This window comes from Akebia trifoliata, chromosome 5 (genome assembly GCF_017979445.1).
Source record: "Akebia trifoliata isolate Shusen 1 chromosome 5, ASM1797944v1, whole genome shotgun sequence".
NCBI lineage: Eukaryota > Viridiplantae > Streptophyta > Magnoliopsida > Ranunculales > Lardizabalaceae > Akebia > Akebia trifoliata.
Window position 1 is genome coordinate 19,596,800 of NC_141379.1, and position 23,258 is coordinate 19,620,057.

General features: G+C 36.0%; 1 protein-coding gene across 3 annotated transcripts in view; it reads left to right on the top strand.

Moving 5' to 3' along the window:
- The first annotated feature begins 2,827 nt into the window (after positions 1 to 2,827).
- LOC147401607 (CDT1-like protein a, chloroplastic) overlaps positions 2,828 to 23,258 on the top strand; it is a 34,454-nt gene continuing 14,023 nt past the window's right edge. For 2 of the 3 annotated variants that reach the window (XR_015178566.1, XM_086442938.1), the window contains exons 1-7: positions 2,829 to 3,022; positions 6,496 to 6,819; positions 6,918 to 7,037; positions 8,317 to 8,542; positions 9,594 to 10,202; positions 21,619 to 21,799; positions 21,880 to 21,970. Coding sequence is in view for 1 of the 3 variants with exons in the window: in XM_086442938.1 (XP_086299064.1) it covers positions 6,497 to 6,819; positions 6,918 to 7,037; positions 8,317 to 8,542; positions 9,594 to 10,202; positions 21,619 to 21,799; positions 21,880 to 21,970 (1,550 nt within the window). In the remaining 2 variants the exon portion in view is untranslated. Of the gene's footprint in view, positions 3,023 to 6,495; positions 6,820 to 6,917; positions 7,038 to 8,316; positions 8,543 to 9,593; positions 10,203 to 21,618; positions 21,800 to 21,879; positions 21,971 to 23,258 lie in introns of all 3 variants that reach the window. The other variant, XR_015178567.1, reaches the window with a different exon arrangement.

A 23,258-nucleotide genomic window follows, 5' to 3' on the forward strand; every position in this document is an offset into this window, starting at 1 on the left:
TACGATGGCAAGATCATCCGGAAAAAAAAAATCAGTCCAATTTGAAACTTCTAAACCCATTAAAAGTGATTTAGAATGTGGACCGTTGATTTTTTGCCAATAATTTGTAAATCAGTTTTGATGGGGTTAGAAGTTTTGGAATGGGACGATTTTTTGCAAGGATGATTCCCTCACCGTAGAGATCATCCTCACAAAAAATCAGCCTATTCTGAATCTTTTTAACCATATAAGATAAAAACGTTGTAGCTTTATAGGTCTACGGAACCTGACCATGGGAATGGATCAAGGGACATATGAAAAAACATATATAAAAACAATGTAACATTAATAAATTTTCAAAATATGGGTTTGAAGTTTCGGATTGAGCTGATTTTTTGCGAGGATGATCTCTACGATGGCAAGATCATCCGGAAAAAAAAAATCAGTCCAATTTGAAACTTCTAAACCCATTAAAAGTGATTTAGAATGTGGACCGTTGATTTTTTGCCAATAATTTGTAAATCACTTTTGATGGATTTAGAGTTTCAGATTGAGTTGATTTTTTGTGAGGATGATTTTCTCATCATAATGACCACTGCTCAATCCAAAACCTCAACCCATATTTTGAAAAACCATTGTTTTTACCTATGTCCCATGAACCGTCCTTACATATATATATATATATATATATAGGGAACATATCAAGGGAGATATGAAAAAACATATGTAAAAACAATGTAACATTAATAAATTTTCAAAATATGGGTAAGAAGTTTCGGATTGAGTTGATTTTTTGTGAGGATGATCTCTATTATGGGAAGATCATCCAAAAAAAAAAAAAAAAAAATCAGTCCAATCTAAAACTTCTAACCCCATTAAAAGTGATTTAGAATGTGGACCATCGACTTTTTGCCAATAATTTGTAAATCACTTTTGATGGATTTAAAAGTTTCAGATTGAGCTGATTTTTTGTGAGGATGATCTTCTCATCATAGTGACCATCCTCACATACAATCAGCTCAATCCAAAACCTCTAACCCATATTTTGAAAAACCATTGTTTTTACATATGTCCCATGAACCGCCCCCATATATATATATGTATGGTGCTGTGTATTCGTGTTATACAACAAAACTTTATTTTTAAAATTTTATCTTCTCTCAACTTGAAAGTCTAAAATGCAAGAAGAAGTGAAGAACCAGTTGAAGTAACGGTAAGGGTGGGTTTCGATCAAACTCCGTAACCACTGTCTACTTTGGCTGGTGAGCATCCAGGTACATATTCTCTATTTCTTTCTCCGATCTAAACCAGTCAGAGTGATTTTTCGGAGGAAATCTGTGGGTTTCGACTATGCGAACTCCGACACGTCTTCTTTTACCGACGAGCATCCAGGTACATATTCTCTCTCCGAACCAGTCGGAGTGATTTTTTAGAGAAAATCTGTGGGTTTCAACTGTGCGAACTACGACAGATTGATGATGATGGTATTTTGTAGGATTTTTTATCAGATCGGATATTATTGGATATCCGGTATATTTTTCAAATTCGAATTTGAATGTTTGTTAGGAATATCCGATTGGATTCGAATTTGAATTTAGATATCATTATTTTTTTTCGAATTCGAATTCGCATATAACACTATTTGATCAGATATCTATCCTTTAACAGTCCTAATTGTTGGTTGATGAAAGATAACTTAAAAAAATATATACAAATTGCAAAGTAATATATCATTTGGATATTGAAAGATATAGGGATGGATTCGTATCCGACCTGGATCCAATTCGGGTCAAGGAACATCAACTTATATCCGAACCATATTTTAATTTGGATATACTTGAAGGAACCAAACCCGTAAGATTCGGATTTGAATATCTCAGATTTTAGATAAAATCCGTCCCATTTTAAGCCCTTTAAATGACTTCGTTTTTAAATAACAAATTATCTTATTTAAAAGTAATATATATTATATTATATTATAGAGAAGATAGCTCATTTTAAAAACTCTAATAGATAATTTGTATGAAAAATTGAAGAACTTTATATTATATGCATTAATTTTAAAATAAAAGAATACCTTAAGTCATCTATATTATAAAAAGAAGTGACAAAATAAATCAGTTCTGGGAACCCGTTTGGTAGAACCAAACGGTTGATTTTCTTATTGGTTCGGTTCCATTTTAGACTCGACTCTAATCGATTCCAATAAAAAGGAAATTGGAATCGGGATTTTTGGTTCCAGTTCGGTTAAATGGGTATTTATTGACACCCCAAGTGGCACTACAAAAATCCCTTTCCAAACATGGTTTTAAAACTCAGTTTCGCATTTTGTCTCGTCCAAGCCAGAAACCAAGTTGTCTCGAACGAATTTTTCAATACGTTTGAGATGTCTCGTTCAAAAAAAAATAAAAAATGAACGTGGGATTTTATATCTCGTCTGAAAATTTGAGTTATCCGTTCGTCTCGTCCATGCCTAATATCAAGACAACTTGAAAAATATGTTTTGATATCGGACGAGTTTTGAAATCAAGCTTCTAGATGGAGACAAATATGCAAAAGTAAGGCCATGTTTGATAATACTTTTGAGGTTACAAGTCTGGAAATTTGAAATCAGACATCAAAAATTTTATCAAACGTCTTTATCACTGGTTTAAAACTTTTAAATTTAATCTTAAAATCTAAAATTTGAAACGAAACAGACGGAAATAAAACTTATGAAGTCTGAATTTTAAAGGTAGATGACCTCCGTTCAGACTTGAGAAGTGGAACGAAACACACATCATGTATGACAGTATGAGGTAAAAAACAGGGGTATTTAGGTCATTTAAAGCATGTTTTAAAAGACGTTCCCTCCAGCGTCGACGTCGATAGAGCCGTGTGTGCCAATTGAGTTGCGTGTCACACTGCGCAGTGCAAAACCTAGGGTTTTATTAGGTAGGAATAAGATCACTGGAACGGCAGAGAAGAGAAGATAATACATTTCTGTTTATCTTTACTTTTCAGATCCTCTGGTCGTAATACTAACTCTGCTTCTAGAATCCAGGTACGCTTTTGAATAGAATCTCTGTTAGAGCTAATCGCTTATCGGTTTTCAGTCCCATTTTGAAATGTGCTTTTTTGACGTCAAAATTGTGATTGTGATTTGTGAATGAAGGAGGAGTACACCTATTAACTGGAACGGGTTTTGATTGATTCCAACCATCTGTGCCAAAACCCAAATTTGATACCAGTCCCTTTTTTTTTTTTTTAATTTTTAATTTTTAATTTTTAATTTTTTTTAATTTTTTAATGTTTTAATTTTTATATGCAAGCTAGCTAGCTAGTTAGTGGTTATAATAATTATTAGTTGAAGGTGGGTTTTGAACCCCTGGTTGTGGTATCAACACTCACAGACTTTAACCTTCTTAGCAAGCTGGACCTTTATACTTTATAGAAGTCCTTACCTTCCTTTGGCAGTGGAATTGTTTGATGATTTGGTAGGACTGTCGTTCATCAAATTAATTGTTATGGAGGTTGTCGTGATTTTGGGTCTTACACTCCTTGAGATATGTGTCATCAGTGTGATTGCTTCATCTTTGACAAGAATCATCGTTCTTCACTAAGTTTTTTCTTGGCTAAATTACCCTTTTGTGAGCTGAACATGACAAAATTCCAATTCTGGCTAATTGTTCATTTAACTCCCAAAACATGAAGACTGACAGTTTTTTCAAAGTGACAATCTTGCTACAAAGTAACAAACCTGCGAATTGTCACTTTTACAACCAGTGAGATTGTCACTTTGAAAAAAAAAAAAAAATCAGCGATCTCGCTACTTTATATTAGCGAGATCTTCACTTTAAAAACCTACAATATCGCTCTTCATGTTTTGGGAATTAAAATGAACAGTGAACTGGAATGGGAATTTTGTCAAAAGTTGATCACGTTTTGGGATATTTTTCCTTTTTCTTCTCTGGTAAGCTCCTCCGTCTAGATATTAGTGTGATGCTTACCAAAGATTCTTTGATGATCAAGCCAGACAATGAACAAAAGGAAGAAGATAATTTAAAAGTTTCATAGTTGCAAGACGTGTTTTCTCTTTTTTTAGTCAAGCCAAAAGGCTGTCTTGCCTAGCCTCACTCTTCCCTTTATAGGGGAGAGAAACAGCAGGGACACATGGAAGGATTTGAGAATGTTTGCCTTACATAGTATAGGAGATACTAATACTCAATCGTCCAACATGACAAGCTGGGTTCTGCTATGGGAAACCATGCTCTAACATTAGAAGCTTGGCTCAAACATTGGAAGTTGTGCTCAATTGCCTGTCATAGTAGAGAACTAGGATTGATGTTCTGACACTAATAATTTCCCATGTGAGATTGTCAGTTATAACTTATAATTAGTGGGGATAATACCTTGGTTTTAGGTTTCAAGGTGCTTTTGGGATTAGTTGGGGTCATAACTCAGTCATAAATTGACCTTCTCCCTCATACCAGCTTGGATCCAACCTGGTTTGGGATTAATTAATATGACGAGCTACTACATCAACATGGATTCCACCTCCAGTACTTGGCAGGCTGTCTATGGCGATAGTTCTTAGTGGGCCATGGTGCTCTTCTAGTTGAGCGATTGAGTCTGATCTGTACATTGTCAGACCAAGCGTGCTTGGTCTTAGTCATTGGTTTAGGTTTCAGGTTGTCGTTCTATTTTCAGGAACCTTGAGATTGAGGCCAAGGTACGAAAGCTGAGGTTCCACTATGGGAGAGCCTTTGAAGGTTTAGGGGCGGACTTCAGCTGGATTGACAGCCTGTTGTGAGGCTTTTCCAATGTATTGATATGAATCCCGAGGTGCCATGTGAACGACCAATGGGAATTCCAGGATTTTGAACCCGATGGACGTGAACGTGTTGAGAATGCATCTGATATACTTGGATAGAAATTGTACAATTATTATATGAACGAAGAGATATCAATTGGTGCTTATGCTACTAGATTCTCATCCTTAGGGAGTTATTTTCACGTGTAATATAATGGTTTTGTTGTTATTATGTTGTTATTATTATTATTTTTTACCTTTTGTTTCAACAACAATGTCCTAAGTGAGCCTCTTTACTTTCTGCCTTGATGCTTAATAAATGGTTTACGCTTTTAAAATGTAGGTTCCTTCCCCTTTTTGGATAAATTAACTATAAGATGTATTTTACTACTCCCATCATTTCATTTTATGGTGTAGAGTTTGTTTCTCTTCATTCACAATTAAACGTCTTGATTAGACTTTTTTGCTTGAATTTATTACCATTTTTTCTTATTTTTCAGATAGTTTAAGCAATGGATTATGAATGTTGAATGTTTCTAATTTTAATTTTGAGGGTCTGTTGTGATTACCAATTTTTTTTTTTCTTTTTAATTTTGCAACAGAAAATGCATTTCCTTTTTTTCTTGATCGACGTGTTTGGGAACATTGTTGTTAGAAACCTATGATTTACAATTTGAATCCTACGATTCGAATTAAATCATAACCCAATTGTTTTCAACCATACGTCTGAATCCCCCTAGAGAATAACCCTATGATTTCTTCACCTTTATACCTATCAAAAAATTAAAATAAAATAAAATTAAAAAAATCCTATGATTTCTTTGTGAATCTTACGATTCAAGTATAATTTATGATTCAAATCTTTTGATCTGAAAAGCACGATACACCATTTCTAGGTAATAGCAATGACTCATACATGTATATATATATATATATATATATATATATATATATATATATATATATATATTTTAAACATTAAAAGAAAAACATTGGGAATTTTTATGAATTACCTAACGTTGCCTAACACAAATGACAAGAAATACATGTTTTCTTGTCATTTTGCTAGACTGCTAAAGTGGTAATGCTTGATTTTGATTTCCTCTCATGATTTTTTTTTGTATAACTATTTGTTTAGGGATAAGACTTTTATGATGATGAACAATGAGTTTAGAAATTGTCTCTGTAGTGCATCAGGATTGTTAGATAGATTGTCCTGTCATTATTTATTGTTTGTAGAAAACCTTTACACTATATGACGAATTATAGAATACTTGGCATATGAATCCCCAATTCGAACTCTGTACATTTTTGTGATCCGTTTTGATTCTGACAAGATTGTTCAGGATCATATTCTCCGACATAAAAATATTAATCCAAATTATTATCCTTTTTCTTTTGTATGTTGTGATATCCATCATAATCTTTTTTACTCCATCTTAATTGATTTTGCTATGCTGTATCTTTTTCCCATTGAGGATTGTACTTGCTTATTTGGTGGCTTAGTTCGCTGGTTTTGGTTTGATTTTTGTCTTCCACTTCTTAAAACCAATGGTTTTACCCTATTTCCAGTTTTAACCATTTTATGATTGTTATTTTTGTCCTTTGGTTCATATTGCCAGCCCCAATATTATGGATAAGGCATAATATGACGATGCTACCATGCTTCCAAATCCTTTGAATATTGTTGAGTCAACTATTCTAATGTTTGTTTTAAATTCCAGGATGGAACACGAAAGATGTGAGGAAAGCATGCAGAATGTCTTGGATTTTAATAGTATTCCTCATGATGTGAAGAAATCAAGTGCTTCATCACTTTCCTCCATCCAAACCACCAAAATTAGTGAAAACCAAGATTACGTTAATAATTTTGCATCTCCAACTCCTGAGAAAACAATTCAAGCTTCAAGGAGGAAGAACAAAGGAATTTCCTTACCTGTGAGGGAACTTTCTAAAGATTTTCAACTAGAAGATGGCGTCACTAAAGACGACGCTGTTGAACTCTCAGATGGCATCAATGACAATGAAGTTGTCAAACTACCTGACAAGTGAGTGGTCCAAAGGGAGCCTATGCTTTTCATCTTATGTTTTATTTAGGATAATTCTGGACTTTACACTAATAAAAAACATTTTCTTCTTGTACCAGATACAGGACAATTGCTGATTTCTTTGATCGTATGGATACTTCTATTAGGTTGCTTAATCTGCACAAAAAATTGCCTACTTTCCAAAATATTTGTGCTGTGGTGGAAGTACAGACCAAAAGGTAACTGAGAGCTTGCCAGTGAATATTTTGATTTGGGACTATAAGCTTTGTTTTTTCAGTGTACTTAAATTGGGACATTCATTACTTCTTATAATTTATTTATGTAGTTGAACATTATTTACTTCATATTTAAGCAATTGCACCTAATGGTTATTTTGTAGTTCAATCAATACTGTTCTCTGTCTCTCTATGAACGCCCTTCTGACTTATTGATATAGTCTTGTGGTTTATTGGCCATATATTTGATGTAGCATATCAAACTAGAATGAAAGTTTTGTTTCTTTTTTTTGATTGGCAATAGATTTATTAAAGAAGAAGAAGAAAGAATTTACAAGGTGTTCGAGGAAAACCACCTAAAAAGAACAGATGTTTTTCTAACTTCACAACTGATGGAAACTTTTAATTTCTATAAGTAAGATATGGATTTCTTGTCTAACAATCGTCCTCATTAATGCCTTATTCCGACTGTTTGGAGTCAGCAATATGAAATTATTTTACCATTCTATTGTATCTAGATACAATAAGGCTCTATTGTTTAATAAGGCACATGTCTTCAAGTTGTTTGACTTGTTTCTTATTACTTCAGTCCTTGATCTTATAGTGCCTTTGACCTGCACCAAAAAGCTCCCTCTTACTTTTTCCATCATTAGTCTTTTGTACGTGTCGAAATCATCTCAATTAACTTATTTTACCCTTCTTTCTGGGATGCCCCTAGATTCTCTCAAATGTGCTCATTTCGCCAAGTGTTTCTGATAAGTTGACTTCATTAATCAAGGAAAATGGAGGTCAAGTTGACCAAACAGATAAAGGAAAGCAGAAACAATAAATCAAGCACCAAGGACCCCACCACAATTCACTCTTTAAGTCTAATTTTTTTACAAATCCAAAAGCTTGCTGGCCTCCAAACTTAAAAATATAACGATCTAGGCCATCATCCCATGATAGAGAAGAGAAATAAGAAATGAGACCATATATCCCTGGCACACATGCAATGAATGAAAAGATGGTCCTCAGTCTCCCCATCCATCTTGCAAAGTGGACAGAAATTCAGAGAGCTGAGCCTGTCTCTTTTTTTTTTTTTGTCTTGATAGTTTAAGCTATAGATTAGAAGGCTAGGATCATTTAGTCAGCTAATATTTGAGCTGTACTCCATTGTTTCATCCGTGGGAGGGATCCCATTTATCTTCAGTTTTTAATCAACCAGGGCCTTCCCTCCCATTTTTTTTCTCCCTAAATAACTTTTCTTTTATTACTGAATATCAATTCTTTGTTCTTTCAGAAAGTTGTCATACAAGCATCTAGCACAAATAAAATACATGCTTCCAGAAGCCATCCAGGTCGAGAAGATCCTTATACATGTTGAGAAAACCCTGTGCGTGATGCCAGACTTGAAAGTTACGCTGCTATTGGATGCCATTGACGCTCATACATGCCAATCTGCATTTATGGCCCTACGTGGAATTTTCCATGCAAGGCTTTTAAATTTCTATAACAGCCATCCTGAGGTAACCATTCTGAATATTATAATTGTTTAAGTGCTGTCTTGAAATTTTAAGGCCCCTTTAGGAGTTCTAATGGATGGATTGGAAGAAAAAAATTCAACACAACAATGAGCAAAAAACAATTTTGTAAGTTTGCAGGCCATTTTGCAGATGGCTTGAATTATGAGGCACTTGGTGGCCCTGCCGAATGCATGGAGAACCAGAATACAGATGGCAGAAATGAAGGAGCAACAACATATGGGCTTGTCCAAAGTTCATACAACTTTAGGAAGATTTCGTGGCATATATTGCTTGAATAATTAATTTGGCCTTAATTGCAAGTACTTCCATCTTTTGCTTTGAATCCCTAAGCACAGAATATTGGAACAATTGTTGCACTTGAAGGTGGATGACAGGGTGTGACCATGTGTTCCATCTAGGAGATCTCCTAATTAATTATTCAAGGCAGTTGGTGGTACCATACAGTCTATTTACACTTTTTGACTTTCTTCCGAAAGTTGATTAAACTCATAATACCTGATAAGTGGGTTTGCTCAGTTCGAATTTGGGTTCACGGTTCGTGGTTCGCCAGTCAAGAATGAACCCAGTTTGTAGCGGTTGACAGAGATGAGGGTATTTGGAGGTTGTAGTCATGAAAAGGGTAAAAAGATGTTGAAGTTGGTAGATTTTGGGAAGAAAAAAATGGGTTTTTAAAATTTTCAGGTTGAAGATGAGGGTATTTGGTCATTTTCCATTAGACTATTAATAAAGACAAAGGTCAAAGGTGCATACTATCAATTTGAAAATTTAGGGATGTATCTCAAATATTATTAATATGTGGTGGGGATGTAAAATATCAACTTAAAATGATGACTTTCGTTAGGTTCACATGTTCTTGACCTAGGATATCTCATCGGTGGGGCTTGTCAAATGGTGGGTCTGTGTCTCATGTTCTTGCGTCAGAAAATATATTTGTTCAATAATTCATAGACTACAGATTTATCTTAATGGAAATTCCCTTACCCTTTTAAGAATATTGATGGGGATCTAACCTATCTTCTGTTTTGGATAACAGGGCTGCGACATCCCAGAGGCCATGCTTCCAGAGCCATTTAGTAGAGGAAATCACATTGATCTTCAAAGGCCGTTTCCTTTGGAATCATCCATAAAATCTTATTCAACATCTATTGAGAATGAGGGGCCACTATTAGTTTCGTCTGAGTTATCTCGATCTTTTAAAAAGCACTTTTCTCAGAAGATAATTGTTCCGGATACAGAAAAGACTCAACTCTTAGCATCCTCAGTCCCTCTCTTACATGAAAACTCTGATATCAAGAGCCCACAACAGAGAGAATGCATTAGGTCCCCTGTTGAACTTATCTTCAGTCCCCAATGCTCCAGCAACTCCAATGCTTGTGAAAGTCCTCCAGTGAAGCTTGTCTCGGTTCCACAATTGATAGTAGAAACACCAGCACAACCAACACCACTGAAGAGACCATTTCTCAGCTCTGATAACAAGATGAACACAGAGACTAGGGCATTGAGCCATTCTGCTGCAAAGAAATCATTGAACTTCTCTATCTTGAGAGGTGGTGAAAATGATTCAAGCTTTATTGCTGATGAGTCAAAAACATTTCTTGGGGACGATGATACCAGTGCTTCTCCTTTTGCACTTGCCCAAATGGTATGCTCTTTCTATTGAATTGTGCTTTCATCATAGTTTTGAAACTGGTACAATGCCCATAATAACTCAAATACTTGTCCTTGTCCTGGCCCGTGTTGGCCTCTATTGGTCAAGTTAACTTTTCCAGCAAAGAATACAAATGTTAATAACGTGAACACAAATATGTATCTGTGTAAGAATGATAAGTTGCTTGACACACTGATCCCCACAAATCCAATATTCACCCATTCAATTTTTTCATATGTTAAGAGATATACTTTTAAATGCTTTATTTATTTCTTTTTTACATTTACAATCTAGAGAGTGTGTTTAGGTAAGGTGATATCTTAGTAACTGATACTAGCTCCTATTGGGGGTGCTACTCCCACTTGGAAACCTCAAAACCTTGCTCCCAGAACGAAGAACCTCACTCCATTAATATTGTTGGTCATTCTTCCTTCCCTTGACATTATCAAACCAAAAATGTTCATATATCTTGAGAAACAATAGTTGTAAGAATATTGTTGACATGTTATAACTATTGGGTAAGATTAGTGTTATGCTGTCAAAAGTTAAAATGTTTCTAAATTATGGGATTCTTTTGTACATAAAATGTAGGCCTCATGATCTGGAATCTTGATTGTCCCAAATCCCGAGGGTGAACTATCCCAAAATCTACTCGAATATGTTGTATATATTTTTTTAATAAGCTTTTTGCCGGAACCTCCCTAAAATTTAATGTATGGGAATTTTTACGTGATAGACAATATCTGCCAAATCATTTCATATATCCATTCAATTCCTATCATATCATCCCATCCTCCATCATATCCTAAATATTATATGCACATCTAGATATAACCATCCCCACGTCTAATTACATCCAATCCATGCTTATAATATTTAATTGTTAAACAGTAGACTAATTACAGAATCCAGAGAACAGTTTCTTATGCACTGCAACTTATACGAAACATGACATCTTCAAATACCTCAAAATATCAAGCCTTTCACTCTGCCCTGCCTATTCAACAGACTGCAACGGTAATCAAAGCTCTACGGCTTGCTTTGTAGAAATTGGGTAAAAAAACGAGGGTGAGCTACACAACCCCGTGATTAAAATGTCATTATAGTAGAATTTTGAGTCAAACACATTTCCTTTCAAATAGAAATCTCATTTTCATAACTCAGATTTGTATAGAATTTCATAACAATGTATCTTTCTAAATTATTACTAAATATTCAAAATCCAACAGAAATGCAATTTAAAAGTACAGTTCATATGGAAACTAACAGAAAGCATTAAGCATCATTTTTGAGACACCAATTTCACAAAAATTAGTGAAATATATTTTAAAGCGTGGTATTTATTATTTTTTTTATAAGTAGAAACATTCTATCAAGTAAACCAAAGGGGTGGTCGAGAAGACCAGCCCTCAAGAAGCATCAACAATAGAACAACAAGACCCAAAGAAGTGAGCTACACAGATTCTAAGTTACAAATCCAATCCCACCGTACTAAGAAATCTTCGAAGAAGACCCCTCTAAATTCTCTAAAAACTTTACCCCGAAAAACCAAGCCCTTGATTGACATGATTACATCCTGCAAAGAAGGTCCCTTATTTTCAAAGATGTGGTTGTTTCACTCTTTCAAAATGTCCCAACAAAAAGCAATAATTATCCAACAAATTGCAAAAGGAATAATGCTCTAGATTACCCCTTTGGATTTTACGAAGGATGAACCCCATTGAGACCAAGCTTGTAACAATGACCTAACAAAAGACGGAAGATACCCTACAATGCCAAACAAAGCTAAAACAAGGGACCCAATCTCTTGGGCAAGATCACAATGGATAAGGATATTGTTGGCCGACTCCCCATCCTTCTTACAAGGTAAGCAAAGAATTTGATGAAGGATATCCCCTCTTGGTGATCTGATCTAATGTAACAATCTTCCTAAACACTGCTGCCCAAATGAAGAAAGACACTTTGGAAGGAATCTTCATACCCCATATAAATGTTGTCAAATGTGTTCGCATATTGGCATATACGATCGGATATGCTATTTTCAAAGTGAAAATTGCATATGCTACAGTCGCATACCCCAAATTATGCCATATGCCAATATTCGATGGCATATTTTTGTGTGTGATGGCATATGCGATGTGTGCGATGGCATGTGTGATTTGTGCTATGACATCTTTTTCTGCATTTTTTTTTTCTTAAAACATATGCCACCGCATATGCGACGTGCGAAATTGCATATCCGAATTTGCTGGTCGCACATGGTCGCATATCCTATTTAACAACATTGCAAACAACAATTGTGGGAAATGTCGAAGGAGCTCGATGATTCAATGTGTGGTAATAATCTCTTAGAGAGAACACTCCATTCCTTGATCCATCTCATAATCTATAGTTCTCCAACCCGTTCCCAATCTGATTCGTCTCAATGATTCTTAACAATCTACTCACATCTTCCAACTCTTAGCCGTTAAAAGATCTTTTGAACCCAAAGTCCCACGCCACCTCATCATTCTTCCTAGTTAGAAACTAGGAGATTGGTTGTCTTTTCTATTGCGATGTGCCCGGAAGACTTGGAAATTGATCTCTTAGAGGTCAATCAACACACCAACATTCCTCCCAAAAAGGAACCCTATTACTTGTGCTGACCTTGAAAAGCACCCTCTTTCTATAGCTAGGAAGGATTTTAAGTATCCCTTTCCACACTCCACACCTATACGATCCATTGTCCTCCCCCCTTTCCCACCTGTGATAATCCGCCCCAAGCTTTTCTGCAATTACCCTCTTTCAGAAACTTTTTTTTATTAGTCCTCCACAAGCCTTTTTCCTTCACTCTTCGAAAGCTACTTTTCTAACAATGCCGAGTTCATCCTCCACAGTTTGCTAAAGCCAAGCTCACCCTGCCTCTTAGGACCACAAGTCCAATGCCAACCAACCATATGGAGCTTCCTTCTTCCTTCCTCGTCATGCTAGAGAAAATCACAGAATATCTTATCAAGCTTCACTTTCATATTGCGAGGAATCGTGAATAGAGAAAAATAGTTGATTGGGATACTAGCCAAGGTGCTTTTTATCAAAGTCAATTTCCCTCCCTCCTTGGATAAGTATGAAGTTTTCCAAGAACTTAGCCTCTTATTCACCCGCTAGGGGTAAATCCAGATATGTGGAAGGGAAGAAACCAACCTGACAACCAATCGAGTCCTTTAGCAAGTTCAAACAAGGGACCACACCCATCGTGAACATCTTTCTTTTTCTAAAGTTCACGGGTAAACTTGAAATTGTTTCAAAACACCCCAAAATTCCACTCAGCAAATGTAGCGACTCAAACATGAGTCCAGAAATACCAGGGTGTCATCTGCAAACTGTAAGTGCGCCACCATCTGCCCCTTCGAACCTATAGAGAACTAACAAATATGTCCATTCTCTGCTGCTTTTGCTACCATCCTTCCCAAAGCTTCAACAATCACAGTGAAGAGAAAATGGCAAAATAGGTCCCCCTACCTCCAACCTTTAGAATTTTTGAAATCAGATGAAAACCCATTACCCAAGATCGAAAAAGGAGAAGACATGCAGTTCAGAACCCATCAAATCCGCTTTGGACCAAATCCCATTCAAAGTAATGTGTATCTTAAAAACTTCCAGTTGACATGGTCCTAGGCTTTCTCAAGATCAATCTTATATACTAGATCTGATTTCCTTGACTTTAGCCTTGAGTCAATGCATTCTGCAATGAGCACACCATCAATAGTGTATCATATTTTGATGAATGCCCCTTGGACTGGGCCAATAATCCCCTTAAGGATATTCCTCATTCTATAGGCTAACATCTTAACAATGATTTTGTACATTGAACTCACCAGATTAATTGGTCTCAAATCAAAGATATCTTCAACACCTGCCTTCTTGGGGATAATGGCCACAAATATGCAATTGGACCCATGACTGAGAAAGCTGTCTTTGAAGAACTCATCTACCACATCCATCAAGTCACCTTTAATCGTATTCCAACAACATTTGAAGAAAGCTATTGAACAACCATCAGGGCCTGGGGTCTTATCAATACCCATTCCTACATGGCTTGCAATACCTCCTTCTAATCAAACAACCTTTCAAGGCAAGTACCTTGGTTCTCGAAAATACAATCAAACTGGAGATGATCTAGAGTTGGCCTAAATTGATGCTCCTTAATGTATAAATCTCTGTAAAAGTCAACTGCTCCTTACAATACTTCCTTCTCGCCTACCTTCCAATCCTCTCTAATTTTTAGTTGCAAAAGGAAATTTGTCCGACCATGGAAGCTTGCCATTCATGGAAAACTTGGTTATCCCCTTCTATTAGTCGTTTGATTATAAATTTTTTGCTTCCAGCTTATTTCCTCAATATTAACCCACTACTGAAATTTGGCCTCTAGGTTGATCCGTTTAGCCCTATCATCTGGAGATAGCAAACCCTCTCCTTCCTCTTATCACAATCTTCAATCTCACATAAAAGCTCCCTCTTTTTCACCTCTACTCTTCCAAACGTCTCTTTGTTCATTCTCTTAAGATTCTATTTAATAGCCTTAAGCTTATTTCTAAATGTCACTCCCGGTCTCCTTTGAAAAGATATGCCACTCCACCACTCTTGAATGAAGTCCTTGAAATGTGGTTGCATCGACCACATATTCTCAACTCAAAGGGGATTGGTCGATTTCTATCTCCAAACTGCCTCCAAAGAAAGTGGGTGATGATTTGAAGCAGGACCAGGAATGGTTTCTTGAACAATAGACCTGAAGTGCTCCTCCCAGGATGTAGAAACAAGGAACTGATCCAACCTAAAAGTATCCCCACAAAAAGGAATATCCTCTAAGTCATTCCTATTAATGAACTCTCCAAATCTTCTCATCTTGGATGTCAACCTCGAACTTCCAAGCTTCTCGAAAGTACATCTAATGATGTTAAAGTCTCCCCCTAAACACCATGGTTTATCCCAACGGACCCTTCCTTGTCCAATTCCCCCGAATACCATAAGCAAGCTAAAATAGGAAGAATTGGGGTCCACAATAATCATAATTTCCCAACTAGGAGAATGGATGACCACAATCATATTAATATGCCCAATTAAGAGAGTATCCGGCCACAATAATAATAATAATAGGTCCATCTAGGAGAGTTGAACAATCACAATGCAATAATACACCCAAGCCACTCATAACAATATGCCCAATTAGTAATGTTGGACGACCACAATAATAATAATAATGATATGCCCAGCTAGGATGCTTGGATAACCACAATAAACCACTTGGATCCAATACTGTCCAATTGTCTTAATTAAAATTTTACTGCTTTGTATGAATTAAAATAACATATGAAACACATCTTTTTGAAACATTTTAAATCATGCAACTCAATCCAGATCACCTTCATACAAAATATATACCATGTAAATCAATCTATAAGTATCATGAAATTAAGTTTTAATATTGTCTTAAAATAAGTTTAGAAAGAAAATTCTGAAATAAATGAGGTGACATATTTTGTGAATTTCAGACACAAGGGACAAAAATTAACTCCACCTTTTCTTTTCTTTCCCTTCCTTCATATTAACACAATAGGGCTTTCCATTTCTGTAGAGCTAGGCAGAAAAGCTGAAATCTCTAGACTCTCCCCATATTCTATATTCTCTGAACGACCTTTCCTGTCACATATATTGGCTTTGCCAAACCCAAATGGAATTCATGGCCCTATCAGAGTGAAACTCGACTCGCCCTATATCACTCATTTTGTGAAACAAAAGAATGACTGAGTCAGAGAACCATCGTTCCGGACTTTTCAACAGATAGCTTGCATTACCACGAACCTCTTCTACACTGCCTACTGACAACATCCCACATAGACAGGCTACATGATGCCAATCCCATATTAAGTATCTCTCAAATCGCCATATGAAATCCCTAAATCAACCTCAAATCTAAATTCTAAAAAACCCAACATTGAACCCCTCAATTTAATCAACAACAAGTCAATGAAAACCTCAAAACTCTAAATTTATTCACAACCAAGTTAATTAGCACGAGAAATCCTTCAAAATTCCCATTAGTAAAAGAAAGAAAGAGATAAATGGGAAAAACGCATAAAAATAATTAAATACAACTCCAAGTAGGTGAATATACACACTTGATTCATTGAACTTTGATGCCAACCCACAAAACCCACCCCACGATCCATTTTTTACCCTTCTCTAGCTCCGCTTCTTCTCTCCGTCCTTTCTTTCCTTTTTTTCTTCCTTCATTTCCTTTCTTTCCCTTCGATTTTTCTTCTTGGCTTCCTGCCCCCCCCCCCCACATAGAATTTAAGGGTTTAAAACCTTTTGTTTCCTTTATTTATTAAAGAAGGTGGTGGGGTCCACCACTAACTCCCCAAAACCATATAAAAATGTTGCCTCACATCCCAATTTACCTGCATCCCCCTCAAACGTTTTTAAAACTCTTTTTAACCCTTCAAACTAAATAGTTCTAAACTAGCACTTAGTTTTAGTTTTTAATTTAATCTTTTTTATCAGTTGAAATAATAATTAATTTATAAACAAAACCATTTTTGTGTTGGGGCTGCTTTTTTTTTTTTTTTTTTTAGGGGGGGGGGGGTTTCATGGAGTTCAATGGGGTTTTCTTCGAGGATTTCTTAGTTAGATGGGATCTGATTTGTAATTTGGATTTTGTTTATTATTTTCTCCTCTTTTGGGGGTCATCTCAACCCCGCCCTCTTTTGATGATTTAATAACATATCTTTATTCATAATTTTTTTATATTATAAATTAATTAATCAATTTTTTTTCCTTTTTTCCCCAATCTTTCCATTACATCAGATAGTTCTACATAGGTCGAAATTTCAAGATTCTTATTCCATTTTCAAATATTTTGACCAAAGCACCCATAAGCCCTTAACTCCCAAAGTTTCGTTCATTAAATTTTAAAAACATCCAGTATATTATACTTAAAGAAAGTGGGGCTCATTCCACTGCTCATACAATTTTTTGTTTTTGGTAAGTACACTGAAATTTTATTAAGAATGGCAACATGCCGGTTGAGATAACCAGTCCCAATACAAGGCAAACTACAAACTACACAAAGTTAAATTACAATGTTAATTTGAGCATAAAGACTCTCATTTAAACACAAAATCATTAAAGAACACCCTTTTGAAGTCTGAGTCTAGTTTACTCCAAAAAAAATATGAACCCCAACACCTCAAAAATTATATCTTGAAGCTCCAAAACATGCCCATTGAACACTCTTTGATTCTTTCCCTCCACATTACCCAACATATGGCAAAAGGGAATGATATGATCCGCTTTAGATCATCTCCACGGATATGGATTCCTCTAGATGGTCTCTTCTAAAAATTCTTGAATTTGATGGCTTCGAAACGGTCTAAATTGCTTAGGAACAAATTGATGTTGATCGGATTAGAACCTTAAGGAAACTATGTCCTTAAAACTTCAATCTTGAGACGCCATAAAGGTTGATCACTCCTTTGATAAGTTGAAGATTCATGCACCCGAACAAGAACTCATAAAGAAGTCTTAAAGAACTCATAAAGAAGAACACATGAAGACAAGCATAAGCTTCTTGAATAAACTTCAAATTCTTAGAATTAAAATTGTGTGAAATATAACATGGGGTGATCTTTTTATAGGCAAATTAGATGAAGATTGGGTCTAATTAGTCCTTTAGAAATAAAAGACCAACACTAAGGACAATTAGAACATAAAATTCCCAATTTACCCTCGCATCCAATTTGATCTTCCAAATCGATCCCTTGCATAAAAAGATAGTTGACCATCATTGGGGAAGCTTTGATATATCTAATTTTAGTCTTAGAATCTTCTAAAACGGCCTCCTTGTATTGTACTTTCACAATCAAGCCTTGTAATGCTTGTAATGCCTTTTCCATCCTCTTTGTCCTTGTCCTAGCCAATTCCTTGCAATGGTTCTTGAGAAGACTTGGGAACATCAACCCGATCTCCATTATTATAGCGTTGTAAACATGAGTAAGGAAGGAGGAGATCCACAAGAACCCGATATAAAGTTTTTCATCAAGGCCGTTCATGATCAATTCAAATTGCTGAATTCAAGGTTGGACAATATGGAATCCTTTTATGAATCTAAATCATATAGAAGACATGAGTTCGATGGAGAAGAAGAGGCTAATTCCGAAGTGGAGAGGGTAAATTATCAACGGGATAAGAAAGTTGATTTCAAAGGAGATAACAATATGGGTAGCATAAAGATGATGATTTTGACTTTTCAAGGAAAGAATGATCCTGAAATATATTTAGAGTGGGAAAGAAAGGTTAAGCACGTGTTTGATTGCCATAATTATTCCGAGGATAAGAAAGTAAAGCTCGCTACCCTAAAATTTGCGAACTATGCAAGTATATAGTGGGATCAATTGGTGATCAATAGGCGCAGAATTGGTGAGAGGTCTATACGGTCATGGGAAGAGATGAAGTTGGTGATGCGCAAGAGATTTATACCTAGTCATTACTATCGAGATTTGTACATAAAATTGCAAGGGCTGGTTCAAGGTTCCATGAGTGTAGAGGATTATTATAAAGAAATGGAAATTGCCATGATTAGAGCAAACATAGAGGAAGATAGAGAAGCAACCATGGCTAGATTCATTGCCGAATTGAACAAAGAGATTGCTGATGTGGTTGACTTGCACCATTATGTGGAGATGGAAAAGTTACTGCAGAAAGCCATTAAAGTGGAAATGCAAATTAAGTCTAGAAGGTTCAGATCTGGATCATCTTCTAATTGTCTGTGGAGACCAAATTGGAAGGACAACAACACTATTTTCAAATCAAAAGAAGAAGCAAAGTCGAAGAATTCGATTTCTGTTCCTAAAGATAAACCTGAAACAAATCCTCTTACAAAGTCACGTCAGATTAAGTATTTTAGGTGCCAAGGATTGAGACACATTGCTTCTGAATGCCCAAACAAAAGGGTTATGATTGTATTGGTAAATGGAGACATTGAAAGTGCTAGCTCAAGTGACAACGAGATGCCTCCATTAGAGAATTGTTCTGATGATGAAGTAGAAGAACCTGTGCATGGTGATTTACTTGTTACCAGGAGAGCCCTGAGTATACAGCCTAAGGATGAAGGAGATGAGGAGCAACGTGAGCATATATTTCACACTAGGTGCCACGTGAAGGATAAAGTATGTACGTTGGTCATTGATAGTGGGAGTTGTACTAATGTTGCTAGCTCAAGTGACAACAAGATGCCTCCATTAGAGAATTGTTCTGATGATGAAGTAGAAGAACCTGTGCATGGCGATTTACTTGTTACCAGGAGAGTCCTGAGTATACAGCCTAAAGATGAAGGAGATGAGGAGCAACTTGAGCATATATTTCACACTAGGTGCCACGTGAAGGATAAAGTATGTACGTTGGTCATTGATAGTGGGATTTGTACTAATGTTGCTAGTACCCTTTTGGTAGAGAAGTTTGTTATGTCTTCATGTGATCTTGTTTGAGTTCTTTATGAATTCTTGTATGAGTTCTTGCTTGAGTTTTTGAAGGAGTGCATGAATTTTCGACTTATCAAAGGAGTGATCATCCTTTGTGGCGTCTCAAGATTGGGGTCTCAAGGACTTAGTTTTCTTAGGGTTCTAATCCGATCAATATCAAGATTGGGGTTTTGAGGACATAGTTTCCTTAAGGCTCTAATTCAATCATCATCAACTTTTGTTTCTACACAAATATAGAAAATTCGAAGTCTTCGAATTAAAAGGTTCCTAGAAGAGATCATCAAGAGGAGGTTTTAATCCAAGAGGGTTCATATCATATGGATTCCTTTTTTCTACCCAAAAACACATATTCTTTATTATTTTTATTATAATATTATATATGTTTTGTATATCGTGGGTAGTCTCGCCTGAATCCCACGGTTACATGCACCGCCCCCTTGGAAAGTCCTAAGTGCAATTGATTGAGTCGAGGGTCAACTGAACCCTGAAGGGAGGCTCCAAGGAATTCATTGTTTTGTGGGGTTTTGAACTCTTCTTGTGGAGCTGATAAAGGCTCGGCTTGCCACTAGGCCAACCCCTTGGGGTTATAATAGTATATATATTATAAAATATTAATATATCATAGTAAAATCTAATAAATTCTCAAGTCACCCTTCTCACTATTGTTCATGTACTGCGTAATTCTAATTTAAAATAATACAAATAAGATCCAAATTTCTCTAGGATCATTCGTCCCACTATTTTTCATGACCTAGCTCATTTAATTGTGGATAAATCTGATAATAACTGTCCAATTTAATTCTTTCTAAACTTCCCATATTGAGATGTTTCCCCTAGAAAATGGTTCACACCTTCTTTAAACATACTAATTTTCTTTATCTGCTAAAGTTGGCGTTGTGTCATTAAACAAAACATTCTTAGTATGAATAAATTCTTCTTGTCAAAAACACATTCAATATTTGTTGCTAGTGAGAAATAATATCGATTGAGGATTGTGTTTGATTGTGGCTATTTGGACACTGTGAGATGTATGACACTTTTGATATGTATTACAATTTGACTTGGTTTCTCGGACATGTTAGTCATTGTTTTATGTGTCATTTGACTCATTTATATTTTAAGCGTCTTACTAGAGTGACCTCAAGATTAACCTCATTTCGCACTTTTCTGATGTGGAGGTGCGCACAAAACCATAGATGCTTTTCACTCGTATCTCAATGAAAAACATCTATGGTTCGTACACACCTCCACATCATCAAAGTGCGAAATGAGGTCAATCTTTGAGGCCACTTCAGCATTATTTATATTATAAATGTTTGTACTTGTAGTATAACGAGTTTTGATTATTTTTTATATTTCTTTTTGACTTTCTTTAAATATTTTAGCTCAGCTTTTTTATTAGTATTTACTGTATTTTCCTAATGTTACATAAAATTGCCAATATTTCCTAAGATTTTTAATTTTTGTGGTACTGGAACATGCTTTTACACCAACATTTTAAGCCTTGTGATAGTCTAGTAAATGGTTTGAAGTACAATGTGTGCATTCTGAGGTTCGGATCCACTGTTAAACTGGTCCATCTTAAGAGACCTGCTAGGCCCAAAAATGAACCAATGGGATGACTCGATTCTTTTGGTCCAAGAGGTCTCTTTGGTGGTGATGAGAATTATAATAAGCCGTGGGAAATAAAGGAGCAAGTACAAATTTTGAAGTATCTTTGAACCTAAGTCAGCAGGTGGGACATTTGTGAGGCATGTATCTATTCTTGCATGGCATCCTGTGTGCTGGTATGCCATTTACATTCTACTGAATGAGTATCACAGATTCCTCTAGCCTCATTAAGTAATTATTTCCTCTGCTGCTAGTGGCAATGTCATTATACTTTACAAATGCAGGAGAACAAGGTTCACACTATGAGGCAGACAGGTCTAGTAGAGCGCAAACAGATTCTTGCTTCTTTGACCGAGCTCTTTAATCTGATCCATCACATATTTCAGTCTGCCAACAGCCCTTTAATCACTAAACAGGAGCTTTTGCAGAAGATAGTTGCTAATAATTTGGACATTGTTGAGACAAGTACGTGTGATTCTGTTGATTTATGATTAATGAGTTTATATTTTATAATTTAGGTGGTATTTCTGTAACCTACTGTGTAGGAGAAGCTGAAGAACAACTTGACCTGTTGGAAGAGTTGGCTCCTGATTGGATTTGCAGGAAGTTAGCATCTAGTGGTGATCTTCTCTACAGGTAGGTATAGAATTATTATCTCATGGAATATGGATTGCCTGCTTTGACAATGTGAACTGCATACATAGTGGCATGCAGGGGATTATACTTCATGTGTATCGGTCTAGGTGTTGGAATTGCTTCTCAGTGTGCCAAGGCAATAATATATGATTAATGTTTTATTACTTTTGTTTGACCAATCAAATTTTTTCCACCGGGTAAGCCTGTTTTTAATGAGATCAAGTAACGGGTGTTGAACTCAGGTCTATGCAACCTTCCATATACTTTACCAACTAAGCTAACTCACATTTTAAAAATGTTTTGCAGTTTTTAGGCTGAGTGCAGATCTTACAAGGGATCTTGCCAGTTAAAGGGAGGGTAGGGTTGAGCAATTCAAATCTGTGGGTTACTATTGATTGTGCTACAATTGCTAACTAGGGCTTGAAATATGTTTTAACGTATTGTTAGAATCAGAAGAATTGTAGAAAGTAAATTGTCAAGTCTCTAATTAGAGCTTGGCATATATTTATAATAATAAAAGAGTGAATGGACATAAATGCCTTTATATAGAAATAGTAGAATTAGACTACCAAATAGACTACTATTTTTCAATACTCCTCAAATTGAAGCAAATAGATCAATTAAGCCCAGTTTGACAAGATGAGAGTTAGAGATAAAAGGATCAACAGACTTTGTAAGTGTTAAATAATTCTGTGATTAAGGCTATGTCCTTTTTAGTCTTTTCCCTTTACTTATATTATGTAATCATTATATAGTCTAATTAGGGCTAATTAAGAAACTCAACTTTTTCCTTAATCTTCTTTTCTCTAAATTCAAACTTGGTATCAGAGCAAGGCTCTCTCGATCTCCATCATCTCCCTTCTTCGTTTGCTACAAACTTCAACCCCTTCCTCTTCCTTAAATCACCACCACACCACCCCTACGGGGGTTCTTCTTTACTATATACTCTAATCGCATCATGCGATAGAGGTTTGAGACTGGTTTGAAGCCTGTGATCAGGTTGTTCTTTCAACAACACTGCTGTTTGGAGTTGTCGATAAGAGCAAGGTGATGTTTCGAACACTGGTTTGCTGAAGATCAACCAAACAACACCTCCACAGTGCCTTACGACACAACAGCTGCTGTTGTTAAGCTGTTTTGAAGCCCACGACTACGGCAGATTGGCTGTTCTGATATCGGTGATACTCTACGACCATAGCAGAAGGCTTACGACTAAAACAGATGGCTGTTCTGGTATCTGCGACACCTACAATCACTGCAGAGGTGCAGTCAGAGATCTACGATTGCT